Genomic DNA, 21,403 nt, shown 5'->3' with positions numbered 1-21,403 from the left:
AAAAATCTAACAATAAACATTCCAGTTGCTATTCTAAGACAAGGATTGTCCTAAGAAACGCATATATTGGTCATTGTGTCAATCGTCACTCGACTGTTATGTTACTGACATTATCTCGATCCACCAAGCCAAACCCCATTTCATGAATTACATTACTTGGCAGAAATTACATGCGTGGGAATGAGATCTGATGTTGATATAACACCTATATAGAAATGATCACGTCAAGTTTTAAATGGCATTAATGCGATCTCACAAATGCCGCCACCACCGAACAGTAATTGCCAGTACCAGACGCATACACATTGGTGTCAATCCTTGCTGTCCCTTGTATTGGCAGCAATGAGTGTCACGGGCCCACCGAGCACCCTCTCCCCATGACGTAATTCACAGGGGAGCGCTACTGGGTGACGCCGGCCGCTTGTGACGTCACGCGGGCCTAGCTCACCTGGGCCGAGTGTCCGCGGCGGGGCTCAGCCGGATCTCGGGGCTGCGGCTTCCATCCCCCGGGCTCTCCGCGCCGCCCTCAGCCGGTCCAGCGGCCCCTTCCTCCGGCCGGTTCTCCAAAGCCGGCTCCCCGAACTCCACCTGCTCGCCGCCCTCTCCGCCAGGCTCGGCGGTGGACCGCTCTCTCCGGCTCTGGGTCACGGCGTCCCGGTCGCGACGCCGCCGCTGCGCCTCGGCTTCCCGCTGCCGGCGGCTCCTCCAGCCGTTGTCGCGGTCGCCGAGCCGCTGTCGGCTCAGCCTGGCGCTGCCTCCTTCGCCCGAGCCTCTGGCTACCCTCTGCTGCCCGCCCTGCCCGCTTGTGTTGTGATCCCCGCCAGCCGGTCGGTCGGGCTCCGTGTCGCTCGGTCGCTGACGGCGCCCGCGGCTCTTTGTCTATTTCCCCAAACAAACCGGTGCCAACCCCCCCGCTCCGCCTGGCAGCAGCAACCGCCTCCCCCATTGGGCGCCGCGCTCACCGCAGCACCGCGCCTCCTCATTGGCTGACAACAAAGCCCCACCCCCCGGCCAGCTTAGAGAGCGCATGCGCAATGCGGGGCCGACACTAGTCCATGAGGGGCACAACATGCTGGAGTAACTCAGTATGGGGGGGGCAGCAACTCTGGAGAGAAGGTGTTGGGACCCTTCCTCAGTGGAGAGGGATGGAAACTAGACGGGTTTCCGGGTAAGGTGTACATAGGGCAGATCAAAGCAAACGTTGATCAGGAAAATAGACAAAATGCTGGAGTAACACAACTAGTTGTAATGATCAAAGAAATGTTCATAGTGTGTAGGAAGAAACTGCAGATGCTTAGTTTAAACCGGAGATAGACACAAAAAGCTGGAGTAACTCAGCGGGACGGGCAGCGTATCTGGAGCAATAGAATTAATCATGAGGACAGTAATAAAGCTAATCGGAGAGCTAGAGTGGGTCGGAGAGACGAGAGAGAGAGGGGGGGAGGGGGGAGAGCAAGGGTTATTTGAAGTTAGATAAATCAATATTCATACCGCTGGGTTGTAGTCCTGGTCTGAAGAAGGGTCTCGACCCGAAACGTCACCCATTTATTTTTCTCCAGAGATACGGTCTGCCCCGTTGAGTTACTCCATAATTTGTGTTTATCTTCGGTGTAAAAGCAGCATCGGCAGTTCCTTCCCTCACTGTAGTCCATGGGATGAGAGGGTAGCTAGTGGAGCTGCTGCTGCTGCTCCTTCCTCCCAGCGCTAGGGATCATGGCTTCTATTGCTACATGGGTGCGATTTGCACGTTCTCTGTGACCAAATGGGTTTCCCCAGGACACTCCGGTTTCTCCCGAGAGCGTTTAATTATATTACCTTGCATTGAACAATTCAATTGTTAGTTGTTGCAGCATTTAGCCAGCCCACTGCAAATAGCAATAGTAGATGTTAAGGAAAATATGGAAAGAGTAAGTTACAAGGAAAAAGTGTTGTGAAAGAAATTGCTCTAAACCAGCAAATGCAAGCTGGGCAAAGTTATTCACCCATTGTCAAAGCAGCAAAAAATGTGAAAACAAGCCAGTACAATACACCAGTAAAAATCAGTTAATTGTCCCAGAGAATTTGGACAGTCTGCAAATTAGCAATATAACCATATTGGTAAGAAGTTTAAATTATTTTCAACCTGGTCATCTGCAGAATGGACTGCTGAATCCTGAACTGTTCATTACAGGATGGATTCAAGATAGGGGGGTACACAAAATTGCTGGAGGAACTCAGCGGGTGCAGCAGCATCTATGGAGCGAAGGAAATAGGCGACGTTTCGGGCCGAAACCCTTCTTCAGACTTCAAGATACCTGGATAATCCATCTGTGGGAGATGGTTAACTTAACTCATAATGATCCATGGCTAAGGATTTCATTTGCAACTGCGTAACTGGTGGAAGGGGGGAGCTTCGGGACAGAGCTACCAGCCTTGGAGGGCATCTACCACACGCGGTGCCTCAGGAAGGCTCTCAGCATCCATAAGGACTCATCACACCCCTGCCACGGTCTGTTTCAACTACTTCCCTCCGGCAGACGTTACAAGGCCTTCTATGCCCGAACCTCTAGACTCAGGAACAGTTTTATCCCAAGAGCTATAGCAGCTCTGAACCGGCCCTAATGAGTGCCCCCCCACCCACTCCCTTTGGACAGTCTCCCTCAGATGGTCACGTCAATCAATTCAGCTTGCTTATTTATGTATTGTATTTATTTACCTTTCTTGTACATCAGTGGAGCTGCACACTAAATCTCGTTGCACTGACGTGCAATGACAATAAAATATATATTATTATTATTATTATTATTCACTGGTACTTGTACTGTTTATTATGTGAGGTTTGAGACATTCACACTCACTGATACCCAACTTGTCCACAATGGTGGACAATGGCTCTCTACATTGTTCACAGAGTGAAGAGTTTCGCTTGTTCACTTTGCTCTGTGCACAGGGTTAAGCACTGAAGAGATAATAAGCTGGGAGAATCCATGAGTCCGCCATGCACCACCCATTTGGGAATAGCCTTTGTGCATTATAAACCCACCTTTCTGTAGAAAATTTTCACAATTTCCTGTTTCTATCTCAAACCAATTGCTTACCTGCAGCATTTTCTACAAAGAAAAATAAAATTAAAAAAAATACATACTGTTTTTCAATTCCTTATCTCTCGATAATGTTTTCTATTAATCTTAGAGTATGCAACAAAAATAATAATTCGATCCCAATATATATTGCATTATGACCCAGATACGAATATTTCTCAGCGGTTAAGGGATAATGTCAATCTGTCACAGTGATAACATTTATTCCTACACTTTTTGGTTAGTAGCGTCCCAATGATAAGATGAGTGAGAATCAAAAACAACTGCACATGCTGGAAATCTAAAACATAAATAAATCTAAATCCTCCACCGTCGCCACCAGGTGCTCCACCATCTCTTCGGCCCCGTCCAAGTGATCCGGACATCGCTCAATAGGTGATAGCCACGCGTATGAATCAAAACTACGACCGGCTCATCTTATTCCAATTCCAGGATATTCAGGCGAAATACACACTCAGAAATTTTTTCTCCCGTCGGAACTATAGATAACCCATCTCATGAAAAGTCCTTCCTTAAATGACTGCAGGAAAAATATGGAGGATACGGGCATCGATCCCGCTACCTCTCGCATGCTAAGCGAGCGCTCTACCATTTGAGCTAATCCCCCTGCTGGACATGATAATCCAGAGGAACCTTGAAGAGCGACGAAGAACGCAACCTGTTAGCGGTCTGTGTTAAATGGTAATACTGCACGGACCGGGCCCACGGATGGTCACCCTCCCCATTTCCCCCCGAGCAAGAGCCTCCAACCACGGGATACATTGTTAATGGAAACGCAAGGAACTGAAGGTGCTGGAACCTTGCGCGTAACACAAAATGCTGGAGGAACTCATCCTCCCCTGCAGCATTCCCCTCCCCTCTCACCCCTCCCCTCCTTCCTCCAGCACTTTGTGTTACGCGCAAGGTTCCAGCACCTGGGGAGGTAACAGAGCCGGGCTCTGAAGAACAGTCCCTACCCGTTCCCCCTACAGCTGGTTCCCGATCCGCTGAATTAAATTATTACATGAAGTGCTTCCTTGAAATACATAAAGCGCAAACAAAAAAGCTTCAAATCTCATATGGAGGAAGAAAAATAAACGTCCTTCGAGCCGGAATCGAACCAGCGACCTAAGGATTTCCAGTATAATCAACTACAGTCCTCCGCTCTACCATCTGAGCTATCGAAGGCACAGTAGAATGAACCGCTCCCGCGCCTCGTGTGTCCGCCCGCCCGCCCGCCCGCCCAGTGGTGCTGGCGTTGCACCAGATTCACGGTGCTGCTCAATCCCTCAATCCGCTGCTGGGAATGAGGCATGACCATACTAGAGGAGCAGTATCTTTGGGCATGGCAGACTGAGACAAAATATAAACTGATGGAGGTACTTAGCAGGTCGAGCAGCGTCTTTTTTGTTTCAAAGCATCGATTGTTGAGGTTTTGGATCGAGGGTGGAGAGGAGGCAGGTGGGACAAGAAGGGATGAGTGATGTAGACACCCGCTGAGTTTCCCCAGCAATTTTGTGTACCAGGGATGAGTGATGATGGGTAGATGGAATTAGGTGGGGGATCCCGGTTGTTAGACAGAGGGTAGGATGTTAGGTTGGAATCGGACATGGAGAAAGTAGGCAGAAGGAACCGGGAGGGGTGGGGGGTGGGAGGGAAGGTATGTGAGTGATGGGTGGATGGATCCAGATTAGGTGGAGGGAGGGACAAAACCAAAGATTATAGCTCCTCTATAATCTTTGGACAAAACTGAGTGATTTGGAGGGCCTAGAGGAGAGTATGGAAAAGGAGGGCAGAAAGACCTAAGTGGATCAGAAGCAAAGACAGTAGGAAACGCAACGGGTTACGGTTACCTGAAGCTGGAATATTTAATATTCGTACCATTGGTTTGTCGACTACCCACGCAGAACACGAGGTGTTGTTTTAATACAAAGTGCTGGAAGTTCTCAGCAGGCCTGTCAGCATTTAGGGAGTGATTGGACAGACAACATTTCAGGTTGGCATCCTTCTTCAGACTGATTGGGAGGCTTCAAGGGCGAGATGTTAAAACCTAGTGACCAGCCAGATAAAGAAAGCAATAATATGGTGCAGTACAAGAGTTGACACATTCGACCTTCTATTTAATGGTGATCGGTGCCAGGCGCTTGCATGGGCCTGGGGCCGGGAATGGTACCTGATGAATGGAAGGGTGTGGGGCTGGAGTATATGGTCAGGGACGATGTTGGGTGCGGAGATGGGACCTGGTGGCCAGACATGGTATTGGGTGGGCCTAAAGACTAATGGATCTAAGGCTGGGTGTTTATGGAAGGACAGAAGAGGGTCAGAGGGCAACAAATGTGGAAGACATTTCTATGTGAAAGGGTTCAGGAACATAGTTTGACGGATCAAGAGTGGATGGGGAAGTAATGAGAAGCAAGGGGCCATTCAATGGGCCAGGGCAGTAGAGCCCGAGTCCATGCATGTGTATTGACAGCATTCTGCTTTTGTCTAATTCATGCCTATTTCATTCTATGTATTTTTCTATTTAATGTATAAGAAAGAACTGCAGATGCTGGAAAAATCGAAGGTAGACAAAAATGCTGGAAAAACTCAACGGGTGAGGCAGCATCTATGGAGCGAAGGAATAGGCAGCGTTTCGGGTCGAGACCCTTCTTCGGACCAAAGATCTTTGTTCTTTGCTTCAGAATGATGTGGGGGTGGGGGGGGGGGGGGGGGGGCGAGAAGAAGAAGGGAAGAGGCAGAGACAGTGGGCTGTGGAAGAGCTGGGAAGGGGAGGGGAAGGAGGGAGAAAGCAAGGACCACCTAAAATTGGAGAACTCAATGTTCATACCGATGGGGTGTAAACTACCCAAGCGAAATATGAAATGCTGCTCCACCAATTTGCAGTGGGACTCACTCTGGCCATTGAGGAGGCCCAGGACAGAAAGGTCAGATTCGGAATGGGAGGGCGAGTTGAAATGCTGAGCCACCGGGAAATCAGGTTGGTTTCAACCAGTTAATTTTGTTGCATGTCCCTATGTAAAATGACATTATTCAGCAGCAATAAGCAATGTTAATTTAATATTCAATGTGGTTCTCAGTGAGCAAAGACTGTTGCCAAAGTGGTGCCCACATGAAAAATAATGAAGATAGGTCTTCTTCTTGCGTATGGTGTGCACAGCCTAAAGTTGTAGGACAACTTGTTCTATTTGATTGTGCACGCCGGGTTGATTACATTCGTCAAAACAGGGGGGACCACGTGAAGGTTGCAATCTTCCACCCCATGAAATTTAGGTAACAAAAGGGCCTTAATACTGCAGAGAATTCTGGCCTCTGTTCCAAGGTGTATCTTTCCTGGGGGAGGGCAGTGAAGCTTAGGGTGGTTGGTGGGTGAAAGGTGGAAACAGATCAGGAAAGAAAATATGGGCAGATAGAGCCAGGTTGTTGTGGGAGGGGAAGACGTAAGGGTAGAAGTGATGTATAGCCAGTAAGGGAGCAATTATGGGTAGGTGGAAATGGGCAGGAAAGGTAGACCTGGAGGGGAAACCTAGGTGATTGGGTGTAAGGGTGATGGGCAAATGGAACTGCAGTGCTGCGAATGGAAAAGGTGAACAAAGGGAGAACCTAGATAGACTGGAAGGGGTGGGGAAAGGAACACCAAATATGTGTGTTATTGAAAGTTGAACATTAAAAGTCTATATTATTGAGTTATAGGTTATGAAATATTTTGTTTAGTTTGTCACATGTACCGGGGATACAGTAAAAAGCTTTTGTTGCGTGCTAACGAGTCAGCGTAAAGACAATACATGATTACAATCAAGCCATCTAGTGTAGATACATGATAAAATAAATAACATTTAGTGCAAGATAAAGTCCAGTAAAGTTTGATTAAAGATAGTCCGAGGGTCTTCAATGAGGTAGATAGTGGCTCAGGACTGCTCTCTTGTTGATAGAATTGTTCAGTTGCCTGATAACTGGGAAGAAACTGTCCCTGAATCTGGAGATGTGCGTTTTCACACTTCTATACCTCTTGCCTGATGGGAGAGGTGAGAAGACGGAGTGGCTAGGGTGAGACTCGTCCATGATTATACTGGTGCCTCTGCCGAGGCAGCGTGAAGTGTAAATTAAGTCAGTGGAACGTTGGTTGGTTTGTGTGATGGTCTGGGCTGCATCCACAATTCTCTGCAACTTCTTGTGGTCTTAGATGGAGCTGTTCCCAAACCATTCTTTGATGTATCCCAATAAAATGCTTTCTACACCGCATCTGTAGTTGGTGAGATTTGTTAGGGACATTCTGAACGTCCTAAGCCTTTTCAGGAAAGAGAGGCATTGTGTGTTTTTTTGGCCACTACTTCAATATAGATGGTCCAGGACAGGTTGCTGGTGATATGTGCTCCTAAGAATTTGAACCTTTCAACCATCTCTACTTCTACACCATCAATGCATACTGGGGTATGTATAGGGCTTCACTTCCTGAAGTCGATCACCATCTCCTTTGTCTTGCTGACATTGAAAGGTCATATTGTCTTGACACCAGGTCACTAGGTTATTCTTCTAATTTGTGTTTGGCCTCAATATTGTAATGGGGAAGGCTGAGGAAGGACAGATCAGTGTGGGAATGAGAAATGAAGTTGAAATGACATGCAACCAGAAGCTCAAGTTTCAAAATTCACTCTTCAAAATTCAGCAGGGTAGAAAGGTGGTGTTTCCCCTCCCTCAGATCAAGGATTCAGTCTCATAATGTGAGAAATTTAAGCCAAAGCTGAATGATTTGGGGATGGGGCATATTTTTCTTCACCAGGAAGAATTCTAAAGCTCAGTCACTTTAAGTTGCAACTGGAGGGATTGCACAAAGTTATAATTCAAGTGTTCAGCAGCTAGCAGCAAAGTCCTGACCACCTGATGCAAAGCAGGTTGGGTGCTGTCCCTTATCAACACAGTGGAAGGTGCTTGTATCTTATCAAAAAGAATTCCTGCTCAGCAGAGTATCAAAGACTTTGCCTATCTACTGTTTTTACAAAAAACTGGTCAATTTTTTAGATGCGCTTCATAGTGTACGAGAAAGAGTAGCCATTCTTACTGAAATCCGTTATTTTATTTTGCATGTTCCTAATGAGTGGCTTCGTCCCATTTCCAAACTGTTCAATTACACTATTTGCATTTCAGATTCCACATGGCCTATTTTATCTCTACAACTTCATGGTCCCACGAAAATATAGTTTAGTTTATGTCAGCTTGCATTCTCTTTGAAGTTACAAGATAACAAACACAGGTATTGTACAATCAAATATGTTGCTCATAAAAAGAAAACAAAGCCCCAGAATACACCAATCTGGACTACATTATGGGTGACAAAGTAGGAACTTCCTTTTCATCTCTCAAGTCGATTTACTTATTGAGCAACCCTGCCAATATCTAACTTAATTCAAGTGGTGACTGGTCCAGTATTAAGAGCACTAATTGGCCAACTACAATAAATTTTCACAAGTATGTTAATTTTTGTTTAGTGGAAACGTCAAGTTTCGGGGGGAAACGTGCCTTAAGGAATATTGAAAAGTTTCGAATTACTTCTTAAAATCAACGATTCAAAATACTTGTTCAATACCATTTATTTTTCCACCAGAAATTAATTCACGATTGAAATATACATTTAAAGACAACACTGTCCTGAAAAAGAAATAACATATGACTAGTTAGCTAAAGGTTCACCAACCCTAACCAGCACTCTGGTTCATATGTACATTGTAGAATTTCCCCCAGTTAAAATTTACTTTAATAAATTAGTGTATGAACAAGGCAACAGTGTTCCATCTCAACAGCAAAACAAAAGGTCATTAATAAATGCAGTCAGTTGATGGAGTAGGCAAAATATATTTTTAAACAATATTTACAAGCAATTTAGCATCTAGTGCATATGATAGGACTGGGAAAATGACATTGACAGGAGAAGAATTGTCATAACTGCCAATTTGCAACACTTTATTTGGAACAATAATTCAGAGTGCAAAGATTGGCTCTCTTTTCACGCAAAGACTCATTCTGGCTCCCACGCTATTTAACTAAATATAGGTATTGTCCCCGACCTGAGCATTTAACTATTTCAATTTATCCACACTCTTTGGGAGAGCATTTAATGTACCTGCAATTTGCAAATGTTATTGGGGATTGTGGTGTGGAGGAGGGAGGGGGGTGGAAAGAGAGGCGGCAGAGATGGTATTTGTAAATGAAGCTTTGCAATTGGCTCCTGAAATGAAGCGCCCACAAAGCGCTAGCTGAACTCCAACTCATTTGTAAGGATCTTTTCAGATCTGGAAGTAGAGTTAGAAACAGCAACAAACATGCCAAGACAAATTACACTATTTCACTTATCATCTAGAATTTTGGCTAGGTGCAGCCACAACAATTATATTAGAATTACATATCTTCGATGGACTGAATTTTTTTACAATTACAATGGATAGCAACAAGATAGGAACAAGTGCCTTTATAATTGATGATGTTCTTTATAAAGATGATGAATCAGACCCTTGATGTCTTGCCACGATTGTGTCACTTATTCTGAACAAAACTTTCATGCCATTTGATAACATGACAACATTCTGTGTTAACATGTAAAATTTTAAATATTAATGAGTAGGAGATAAAAGTAGAAATGACAGATTTTGCAACCCATTTCACGGGGGCTAGTTAGAATGATATTTCTAATAGGTATTGTTGAACATGGACATTCATACCTGTTACAAACAATATTTCACATGAAACCTCTTGATAGACTGCATGCAACATGAATGACTTCAACCTCTTACTGTGGTAACTGGACACAAACCACCAAGATTGATAAATTAGATGTTAACAATGCAATTACTTTAATATGCAAGATGTCCCATTAAAGTGTACAATTGGCTTGTTTAACATTGGATGTTCATTAAAATACTATATTCAATCTACTATTTCGAATCAAATCTTTTTTTTGCAATGTGTGAACAACTGTTTATAGCAATAAATATTAATTGGTATTGAGAATTTTCATCCAAAATTTAATGTAAAGATCTTGTAATTACAATATAGAAGACAGTCACCACTGAAGAGTTTTGGGAAAACAGGGTACAAAATACATGCATTTGTTATAAATTTTTATAAATGAAGGAATTAAGTGGCATTTGTACTTTCAGTTCAACTGATTATGCTCTCTCCGGCTGAAAATGCAATCCATCTCCTCAAAAATGCTGAAAGTGATTATGCTACTCCGAAACGAACATGAACATTCTTCTTGTTTAATAACTGGCGATCACTGAGGCAGCCCAGTTTTTGATAGCGGTTGTAGTATTCTGTAGATAACCCCACGTTACATGTGTGGTGTACACAAAGTGTTTCTTCATGCAATCCCAATTGATTTCACCCCTAAAAATTGGTAGAGATGTAAAAAAAATAAACAATTGCAAATGCAAGCTCAGGCTTGGTATGCATTCCCAAACCACAGTCAGATAAACTTACTAAAAGCTGAAAATACTCAAGTCAGGCAACATCCGTGGAGAGATGATTGGAAACATTCTGTTTTCTCCACAGATGCTGCTTTATAACACTAGTTTATAATTATCCATTTCCACCTGAGATCTTGATGTATGGCATTTAAAATATCTATAAATACTTCCTTCACATCATCCATAAGTGCAAATGCATGGCAACACTTGAACAATTTAAAATAACATTACAAAATGTCAACTGGACAAGATGGCGGCGCCTCGTGGCAGCGGTCTCTGCAGTCCGTCTGTCTTTTTTTTTCTTTTTTGTCCTATGTTAGGTGTAGGTTTTGATTTTAGTTTTATATTATTTTTAGTTGTGTATATGTGGGGGAGGGGGTTGGGGATACTTTTTAATCATTTCCCTGTACGGGGGCCCGACTTTTTCCTTGTCGAGTTTCCGTTGTCGTTGGGGCCTAACATCGTGGAGCCGGCGGCCTCCAACCGGAATCGACCTGGGGCTCCAGTCGCAGAGCCTGCGGACTCACCATATCAGAGCTGGCCGACTTCGGAGTGCGAAGCGCTGTGGTGGCGCACGGCTGCGACCCGACTTGGGAGCTTCGGCTGCAGGCCCTGTGGACGGTAACATCGGGAGCTCGTCGGTCCCTGGTGGGAGACCGCTTTTCGGAGCTCCCGCAACGGCAAACTTCGCCCGCCCGAATCGAGGGGTTTAAATCGACCCGGAGCGGGGCCTTACAACGCCCAGCGCGGCTTAAAGGGCCGCGGGACTTACCATCGCCCGCCGGGGGCTCTAAAATCAAGAGCCTCGATCAGCTTGATGCAGCAGTTTGACTGCTTGACTGCGGGAGAAGAATAAAGAACAGAGAACAGGGAAGAGATAAGACTTTTGCCTTCCATCACAGTGAGGAGGTGTTTGCAGATTCACTGTATTGGACATTTGTGTGGAATTGTGTTAACTGTGTGTTTTCGTTTTTTTGTGTTATGACTGCAGGAACGTAATTTCGTTTGAACCCATGTTTAAATGACAATAAACGGCATTCTGATTCTGAAATCTAGCAATCTTATTACTTGAATTTATCCCATTCTGTTCCATCACCTTACTTACACCTTGCTTAGTTTTTGAAACAAATTCAACGTTTAAATTGTTAGATGTAACATAATTGTAAAACAAAAAATGCTGTTCTCTTTTTTAGTTATCTGTACTTAATGATATTATCAACCATTTGTTGCATACGTTAGTGATGTTGATGGAAAAAATATTAAATTCAGATAAATGGGCAACCAGGGGGCTGTACTCTTTGAAGATCAAAAGATCTCCCATTTCAACACCAAAATTTAAGTTTCAACTCGCATCTCATGACCATTTACTTTGAAACTCAAAACCTATGACCTTAGGTGTCATAGTTGGCGATGGGAGTGAGGGATGTTGGTGGATTTTAATAATATCCTAATAACAACATACATTTATTTATTTTCCAGAATCCATTGAACTATTATTGTACAGTAAAACATCTGTGTTAAATCCAATTCAGAAATCTCAATTGTTCACTATCTAGCTCGTCAGATTACACTTCCTCTTCTCCATGTTCTCCTAATTTACTGGAATTGCAACTGTATAACATCTAAATAAGTGAAATATTTCAGGACAGTCATAGGATATTATCCCATAGCCCTATTAAGTTCCATCGGTGCCAGATTAGAGTTTTACAGTATTTCACAAGGGAAAGTAAATAATAGGATAATCTTGCATTGGAAAAAATGCAATATTCTCCATAAATATGAAAAGCACCACTGTACCCCAGAAACACCCAACATACACCAAATTTCACTGCCAATGATTTGGGCTCCAAACATCTTGGAAAGGGGAAAAAAGTAACAGAACAGCTACTTACTCGCAAGAATTAACAAATTGTCTCCACCAATGCAATATCACTATTTTCATATATTCCACAATTGGTAATATGTAATTCTGATGGACAAAGAGAAGTAATTCCTTGATATATTCTACAACGTGGAACACTGTGTCCGGAAGATTAGAGTGAAGCTGAAAAGAGAAGACATTCGGGTTATGTCCTAGTCTTATATTTCCACAAATCCACAATATGCAACTGAATGAAATACCAGGGAAGAGAGTTTCCACTTGAATATCACTCTACCTACAGCTCCAGTTGTGTAAAAAGTACTATTTGAATTAAAGTATCCACTTACAATGCTTAGTGGACACTATCAGTCGAGATAATCCCCTTTTGCTCCAAAAAATGTTTCCACATTATTCTGGATTTTGCTTGTCTCTATCAAATCATCTTGCACTATGGACATGATCTTAGACGACACAACCCCCATTTACCCCTGTCGGAGGTGGGAGGAAGAATGGAATCAGAGGGATCTCATCTTGCTTTTTCGCATTATAAAATGCATGGTCAAGAGTTCAAATTATCAAACTTCAAAATGAACAACAAAACATGAAACGGAGGTGACAAACATGTTGCACATGTCACTATCAAAACCTGCTGCATGCATGAGACTTATGAAAACATTAATACTTACCCAATGAGCAAACTTGGGCACATTTTCAATGATCCATGAAACATGATATGACAAGTTCTCTTTTATATACACAGCTGATTCAGATAACTTTCTCCAACCCAGCTCAAGACTTGGTCCAAACATCGTTACAGCTTCTGAATAATAATGTGGAGTATTTGTTTCTACCCAACTGCGAAGATAATGAAAAGGAGCGTATGGACAGGTCAGAAACCACATAACAGCAAACACAAGGAATCATAAAATGCATTTTAAGGATTCAGAAATTAATTTATGGATCATGCTCCCCAAGTAACACTATTCTCCATGTTGAAGATTCGTGGTACAGAATGGTTGAGAGTCGTCAAATAAACAGTAAAAATACAAAGAGCTGGATGAACTCAGCGAGTAATGGGCCTGTCCCACTTAGGCGATTTTTTTGGCGACTGCCATAGTCGTAGCAGGTCGTCGAAAAACCGGCGACTGGACCCCCTTATGACAATGTCTACGACAATTACTACAACAGCCTACCTCCTAGTCGATGTAAAGCTACGGCAAGCTACCGACAACCGGCGACCATTAGGACGTCCACCTACGACAACCTACATCCACCCGCGACAAGGTAAGACAATTCAGTTGCCGGTGCCTGTCGCCGGTTGACGTAGTCGCCAATGGAATTCACCGAAGTCAGCACCGGCAACAACTTATGTTAACCTGTCGACAACATACCATAGCACCTACGTCAGGATAAGTCAAGATACGCTCATATGCGTCAAACCCACTGTCGCCAAAAATGTTTCAACATGTTGAAAATTTTGCGGCGACCAGAAGGACGCTAAGACTCTTTGCACGGCTGAGGAGACTACTCACGACCATACAGGCGACACCCCCGCGGGCTTGTGGCGACAGTCAAGTCGCCTGTAGTCGCCTAAATTTTTTTTTGCCTAAGTGGGACAGGCCCATCAGGCAGCATCCGTTGAGGGAATGGACAGACGTTTCCGGTCGGGACCTTTCTTCATACCAATGGGGGGGGGGGGGGGGGGGGAGAAAGTTGGAAGAGGGGTTGGGATAGTGCAAAGCTGAACAAATGATAGGTGGATGTAGGTTGGGTGGGATTGGCAGATGTGTGGGCCGAAGGGCCTGTTTCCACGCTATGTCACTAAACTAATTAGAAATTATGGGTGCAGGAGATTACAATTTTACATACTCAATTCCACTTGCACCCATACTCCCTCCAAGTCCTGCTAGACCTCAGTAACTTCTCCCACCCATTCCTATCAACTCAAAAAAGACAGCTGTACTTTGTATCTGGGCGACCAACTTTAAAAAGACAATGTAAAATCCCACCGTATCAAAAACAGATTTAAAAATCACATTATTCCCATCAAGAGTACAGAATATTTGTTCAAGGGACTAGGTTCTATTGTCAATTTATAACGCTTAAGATTTTGTAAATTGAAGCTTTTAGACTGTTGAAATATTCAAACAATATGCTACTTTGACACAAAAGATGGTCTTTATAGGCAAGCATTATTTTAGATATAACAATCAATTACTGGCAATAAAATAAAAGATCCACTTGGAAGGAAATGCAAACAAACAGGGAGGATTTAAATGAAAGACCGTTGATATTTGAAAGTTAACAATAAAGCCAAATTGTACTTTGCTCTGAATTCAATTTTTCTATTTTATGCAGGACAGTTGGAAAAAAAGACAGTGGTATTTCCAGACACTTTATCAAATACACCCACCTGTATCCCTGTCTGGAATAATAAGACACTTTATTCCAAGCCTGTTCAGATATAGATATTAACCCTGACTGTTGAAGGATATGAGCAGATGAAGAAGCTGAGGAAGATAAAGAGAATCGATGACTGGCCAGTAATGATATTCTAATACTTCTTAACAGGCATTAGTGGTTTCAATAGTTTACACGATACTAAGTTTATAAAAATATCTCCAGCAGAATACATATCTGGAAATTCACATGTCTGAAGAAGTTTCTGAACAAAATTAAAGCATTTGAGGCACTTCAAGGAATACAGGGAAAGCTTATTACGTTTGTGTTACTGGAAATTTAACACCACAATTACGGAGAGTCGGTATGTCAAGGAGGACTCTCTCGAACTTCTACAGGTGCACAGTAGCGAGCATACTGACTGTTGCATCGTGGCTTGGATCAGTAACTTGAACCTCCAGGAGCGGAAAAGATTGCAGAAAGTTGTGACCACTGCCCAGTCCATCATCAGATCTGACCTCCCCACCATCGAAGGGATCTATCGCAGTCGCTGCCTCAAAAAGGCTGCCAGCATCATCAAGGACCCACACCGTCCTGGCCACACACACATCTCTCCGCTGCCATCAGGAAGAAGGTACAGGAGCTTGAAATCTGGAACATCCAGGTTCAGGAACAGCTACTTCCCCACAGCCATCAAGCTATTAAACTCGCCATCAAACAAACTGAACAATAACAGCCTATTGCACTTTATCTGTATATTTATTGTGTATATATATGGTCTATGGTTATATAGACACACTGAACTTTTATCTCCTGTTCTGTACTATGTTTACATATTCTGTTGTGCTGCAGCAAGCAAGAATTTCATTGTCCTATCTGGGACACATGACAATAAAACTTTTGACTCTCTTCTTGATATTAAAATGTGATTGACCGATTAAAAGCATGGAATAGAGACTAAATGCAAAGTTAATTGACCAACATTAATTGAATGCAATTTCTTGTTGGATTACAGAAACAATAAAGATAATAAAATATAACTACCATACAAGCTGCCCAAATTTAATTTGGCATCTTAGACCAATAACCACATTTCTATAAAACCTATATCTGGATGCACATTTACAAGTGGTGGGCCTACCGTTCTAATAGATTCACAAGGAACTGCAGATAATGATTTATATATATTTTTAAACAAAGCACTGGAGTAACTCACTCAGCAGGTCAGGCATCCTTGGAGAATGTGAATAGGTGTATTTTAAGGTCAAGACCCTTCTTCGGACTGAAGCTGGAAGAGAAGTTGGGGTAGGACAAAGCCTGGCAAATAATAGGTGGATGCAGGTTGGTGGGGTATTGATTGGCGGGTAGTCAGACAAAGGGCTAGAGATGAAAGGACGAAAAGCATGAGAAGGATAGAAGATGTACGAATTGTGAAGCAAGAGGAAGGAACAGGGAGGGGAAAGTGGAAGATGTGTGTGAATCCAAGTGTGGCACAGGGCAGGGAGGGGTGTGGGAGCTTTGTTTGGTAGTTACCCAAAATTGGAGAATTCAATTTTCATGCTGTTAGGTTATAAGCTAGTCATGCAGAATACAACGTGCTGTTCATAGTTTGAGCGTGACCTCACTGACAATGGAGGTGGCCCAGGATCAAAAGGTCAGTAAGGGAAGGGGAGTTAAAATGATTAGCAACCTGGAGATTCAGCAGGACTTGGCAGACCGAGCACATGTTTGGTGAAACAGTCGTTTAGTCTACACTTGTTCTCAATGATATAAAGGTGGCCACATTGGGAACAGAAACTGTGGTAGATAAGGAGGTGCACATGGTCATTTGTCGCACCTGGAAGGACTGCTGGGGTTACTGGATTGATGCGAGGGAGGAGATATAGGGGCAGGTGTTAAGTCTTTTTCTTCTGTTCTGATATTTTCTTCCCTACCATTTGTACAAGGAGCAAGAGCTTCAGTAGATAGCTAAAGACTACTAATCCAACTTACATTTCTTGTTAGAAGATACAGACAAACTTTGATGCTGTTGGAGCTTTAAATTTATAATTTTGATTGGTTATCTGACATCCAGTACAAAATTCTCTCGCAGCTTCCAATCCACAAATGCAACAAGTAGGCAAGCTTGGTATTGAAAATCAAGTTCAAGTTTGGTAGTTCCACCACATGCGAGCACAAAACATATTTGACAATTGTTTTATGGTCATAAATGCCTCTCATACGGACAATGCATTAATGAACATTCCATGAAAATATCTGTGGTCTTAAAAACAGAACCATACAAGATCAAACAGATGTCAGAGCAACCCCAATTTGGAGGATGGGTGTGAAAGTGTCACCCTTCACAGCCCCCAAAAATATCCTCACAGGAGGTAGATTTACACAATTATCATTTTTGACAGTGGTCGGACTGTCATCTGTTATAAATCATATGCCATTGTATTTTGACATTTACAGTAATTTTTATTGCTTGATGAATCAATAACCAATTCCTTAAGTATTTGGAAAAAGCTCAAGCCTTGCAAGTCTTTCATCCCTGTACTATTCTAGCACATTTCTTCCGCAACCTCTCCGGGGATGGTCAAATAAAGTACGATAGCCAGAATTGAACACAGAACCACAGTCGGGACAAACTAGCATTTTACATATTCACAGCATAACCTTTGCCATTTCATACTGCACAACAAGGCCAAGACACTGTTAAAATATCCGAATCCCTTTTCAACTTTCCTTGTCCAGGTGCACAACCTTTTATCCGAAATTCCGGAAACTGAAAAGCTCTGAAAATAGGACATTTTCGGTCCTGGAAAAAAGGGAGGGTATATTGCCCGGGAGTAGGAATCCCTAGACCTAGTACAGTGAGCGTCCACCGAGGGTCGCCCGGAGAGGTTCCGCGGTCACCTCTCCGGGTGACCCTCGGTGGACGCTCACTGAACTAGGTCTAGGGATTCACAAAAATGCTGGAGAAACGCCGCGGGGTGCAGCAGCATCTATGGAGCGAAGGAAATAGGTAACGCTTCGGGCCGAAACCCTTCCTCAGACTGCCCTATCAGTCCCCCCTATCAGTCTGAGGAAGGGTTTCGGCAAAGGGAGGGGAGAGAAGGGAAAAGAGAGAGGAAGGATCTGCCGGACATGCTGTGTGTGTGTGTGTGTGTTTGTTTAGCGGAGTCTGAGGGGAGAAGGGAGAGAAGAAGGGAAGGGAGGTAAGGGAGGGAGATGTCCAGCGGCAGGAACGGATGCCTGGGTCCGGGCGTGAGCTGAGTCCGAGGTTTGTAAACGTTGCTGCAACCCCCGGCCCGGCCCTCCGTGTATTGTTTACCGCGTCTTCCTGGAGAGAGGGGGGAGGGCGGGAGCCGGGGCTGTGTGCGTGAAGCACGGCGACGGGGAAAGAGGAGCAAGAGCTATGGACGGTACTAAGGACAAGTGAATGGAAGGTATGCCGATATCTCCCGTTTCCCTTTCCCTTGACTATCAGTCTGAAGAAGGGTCTCGACCCGAAATGTCTACCAACGCCGCTCTATGAACGTTGCTTTAGTCCGTCTGTCCACGCTTTCGCTCGCTCTTGGTGCCGGCGCTTCTCCCCTCATGGCAGCTATTGAAAAAGTCGACCCGAAATATCACCTATTTCCTTCTATTATCACGTATTCCTCATCAGAGATGCAGCCTGATCCACTGATTTACTCCAGCCTTTTGTGTCTGTCTTCGGTTTAATCAGCATCTGCAGTATGTGCCGTTTAAAAAGGAAGTGATAAAAAACATTTAACAACACCTAAACTGTTCCCCCGCAACGCTGCGAGAGGCATAACTGAAGTCGGGTCGGGGTTACTGAAATGACGGAGGTTACGCTCCGGTGCGGACTACGCGTCAGTTCATTGTATTTCGCAGGAGTGGACCATCTTGCGCGCTATAAGATCTTTGCTCCAATTGAGTTGATTACTCTAGCGCGGGGGCCCCCTTAGGCGCGGGGCCCAATTGGGAGAAATAGGTCCTATTGGCTAAAGGCCGGCCCTGACCGGGTAACTGCCGGGATCGAGGCGCAAACTCGCGGCCACGTGCCGAGCACTCTACCACTGAGCCACATGTTAAAATCTATGCTAAAAATCTTCCGTTCGGAAAACCGAAAAATCCCGAAATCCGAGCAGTGTCTGGTCCCAAGGCTTTCGGATAAAAGGTTGTGCACCTGTACTGCCAAATATGTTGATAGAATTCCTGGATCTTGCCAATTTCTGATGTATGTTCACGTCAAGGCATTAAGGACAAAAAGATGTCAGAGGTCAAAAAGGTTATAAATAAAGATGGGACTTTCACGGGTCAACTAAATTCTAGAGCTGGCCTGGTACTCTATTTACTTGCCAACTAAACTTCTGCTATTTGTTCCGAAAATCAATGGCCATTTTAATGGAGAGATAATATTTGACACACAAATACAATTTATAGTGAGACCCAAGGTGGACTCTGCATTTTTTTTCCTTTTGCAACAATCTTCCCCCAAAATAACAATATTCAACAATGAAAGTTATTACTAACCATTGAAGGACCCATGTACTCTAATATCATGTAGCACAAACGCTGCAGCAAAAGTCATTAGAACAAGTAACAGACGAAACCAGGGAAATCCACCGCCTCTCAACTTCTGCAGGATATTCTGGAAAACAGACATGTAAACATTTATTATTCATCACAATGCACAAAAAATCTATCTAATTGGACACACGAAGAACAGAAACACACAATTAGCATCTGCATCTTTCATTTAATCAACCATGATTAGTTAATATTACTGGCTCCAAATCAGTGTTGGTTGAATATTCCAAAGATGCAAGCAAAAACAGTGGCATGTCAATCCAGTTAGGATTTGCAGTATTACTGCACTATGGACAGTGCCTTCTTTCAGATGTGTTCCTGTTGGCATTTTATTTGGATAATAGAGATCCTATAGTACTACTCATATACGAGTAATAGTGTTATTCTCTGCAAACATCAACCAACCAAAAATGGATCAAAAAAAACATACCTCTCCGGGAGTACTGCATTTCCAATAACAACGACTGCACATCAGCAAGGCCTGCAGAATGACCCCAAAAGGCGCAAAAAATACCCTATTTTCTAATAAGACTCGGGACAAAGATTTTGTCAAGTACGAGATAATGCAAAAGCCAAGTGAGATAAGCTGAATTCTGACCGCTAATATGTAGGAAATGACATCCCATCTTAATATTCCTTTTCCAACGGCAACAGTTAGAGAAGCCCACTGGTAAATGCAGAAGTTACAGTAGCAACGCCTGCAGGTTCTTGACCCACGTTTCACGATTCCTTCTTCATTACTGGATCAAAAGCCTATAATTTCACACTGACCAAGACGACCAAGACGACAGGAGTACTTTCACAACAAAGAATTTCGATTCAAGGTACCAGCTCAGCACCAGAGCAAATTTGGGAATGAATGTTAAATGGCATCAACATTAGTGCCACCATGTCCACTGAGGAAGATAATGTTTAAAAAAAAAACTTGGGCCAACAAATAGTTTAAAAAGGTAATTTATGGGCCTGTCCCACTTAGGCGATTTTTCAGAAGTTGCCGGCAGTCGCCTGAAAAACGGGGAACTGAAACGGCGACTGTCAAGAGTGGAACACACACAAACTCATTGCTTCCTTCATCAGCCCGTGCAAATTTTTTAGACAGCGCTTCCCCCGCTTGCCGTCTAAAAAATTCACACGGTGCAAAGCCAGGCACACACCGCGATGAACAGGAAGGTTGGCACTGTAAAAAGACGGCTAAAGCACAGTGGACGGTAAGTCCTTTAAAAGGGGGGGGGGGGGGGGGGGGGGGGCATTCACAGGCATTCACTTTCAAATCCAACACTGGGAAAACAATGTGTACAGTTCACAATACATAACACATAACCAACAGCGTATTAAATGTATTTAATATCCTTACACTACATGCAGAGTTGCAGGCAGATATTTCTTGTGAATTCAAGGCACCCTTTACAGACAGTTCTTCATTTGTAACTTTAAATGATCGCACCGTTTCCTGCAGAGATTTCTGCACCTGCAATGAGAAGCTTTAAAGTTAATTTATGATCCTCCATTTCTAAAAATGTGAACATCAGGCACATTATAAAACCTATGATTGCTCATCACTTGCCACTTTCAAATAATATTCTTTTCACTCCGCAGATCAAAGATTTTAATTGCCGTAAAAATAGATCAGTATAAATTGAGGGTTTGTTTCTATATTATGACCTTTTGAAAGATACCTCATGAAAGTATTTTAAGAATGACACTTTCACGGCATTGGATCAATTGCTTCATTACAGATTTTCCAATTTTCAAACAAACTTTTCAAACAAAAAACCCAATATTTTTACCCAATTGAAGAAAGTTACCTTGACTGGAATGTTGTCCCAGGTTTCCAAAAGATGATTTAGCAGAAGACTGAAAGAAAGAAAAAAAAAAATCACTAAATAAGCAATCAGGAAGACACAAAATGCTGGAGCAACTCAGTGGGACAGGCAGCATCTCTGGAGAGAAGGAATGGGTGATGTTTCGGGTCGAGAGCCTTCTTCAGACCTGAAACGTCACCCATTCCTTCTCTCCCGAAATGCTGCCTGTCGCGCTGA

At 43.5% G+C, this 21,403-nt stretch overlaps 2 protein-coding genes and 2 non-coding genes across 8 annotated transcripts in view; all 4 read right to left on the bottom strand.

The window, feature by feature from the left end:
* Positions 1-921, bottom strand: part of agbl5 (AGBL carboxypeptidase 5) — an 80,122-nt gene extending 79,201 nt beyond the window's left edge. For 4 of the 5 annotated variants that reach the window (XM_033021471.1, XM_033021472.1, XM_033021474.1 and 1 more), the window contains exon 1: positions 449-921. The gene's annotated coding sequence lies outside the window, so the exon portion shown is untranslated. The remainder of the gene's footprint in view (positions 1-448) is intronic. The other variant, XM_033021473.1, reaches the window with a different exon arrangement.
* Positions 922-3,614: 2,693 nt separating this feature from the next.
* trnaa-agc lies at positions 3,615-3,687 on the bottom strand. Its single transcript has one exon. It is a non-coding gene; the product is annotated as a tRNA-Ala (tRNA).
* Positions 3,688-4,159: 472 nt separating this feature from the next.
* trnay-gua lies at positions 4,160-4,247 on the bottom strand. Its single transcript is given in 2 exon segments — positions 4,160-4,195; positions 4,211-4,247. It is a non-coding gene; the product is annotated as a tRNA-Tyr (tRNA).
* Positions 4,248-8,629: 4,382 nt separating this feature from the next.
* The window catches only part of tmem214 (transmembrane protein 214), a 41,466-nt gene continuing 28,692 nt past the window's right edge, over positions 8,630-21,403 (bottom strand). The window contains exons 11-17 of the mRNA XM_033021470.1: positions 21,170-21,218; positions 20,719-20,832; positions 19,308-19,425; positions 14,794-14,890; positions 13,067-13,235; positions 12,412-12,563; positions 8,630-10,439 (exon numbers count right to left, since the gene is read on the bottom strand). Of these exons, the coding sequence (XP_032877361.1) occupies positions 10,313-10,439; positions 12,412-12,563; positions 13,067-13,235; positions 14,794-14,890; positions 19,308-19,425; positions 20,719-20,832; positions 21,170-21,218 (826 nt within the window). The 3' untranslated portion in view covers positions 8,630-10,312. The remainder of the gene's footprint in view (positions 10,440-12,411; positions 12,564-13,066; positions 13,236-14,793; positions 14,891-19,307; positions 19,426-20,718; positions 20,833-21,169; positions 21,219-21,403) is intronic.

Source organism: Amblyraja radiata, chromosome 5, assembly GCF_010909765.2.
Source record: "Amblyraja radiata isolate CabotCenter1 chromosome 5, sAmbRad1.1.pri, whole genome shotgun sequence".
Classification (NCBI taxonomy): domain Eukaryota; kingdom Metazoa; phylum Chordata; class Chondrichthyes; order Rajiformes; family Rajidae; genus Amblyraja; species Amblyraja radiata.
Note: the sequence above shows the minus strand (reverse complement) of the source record. Positions and strands in the feature narration are given on the sequence as shown.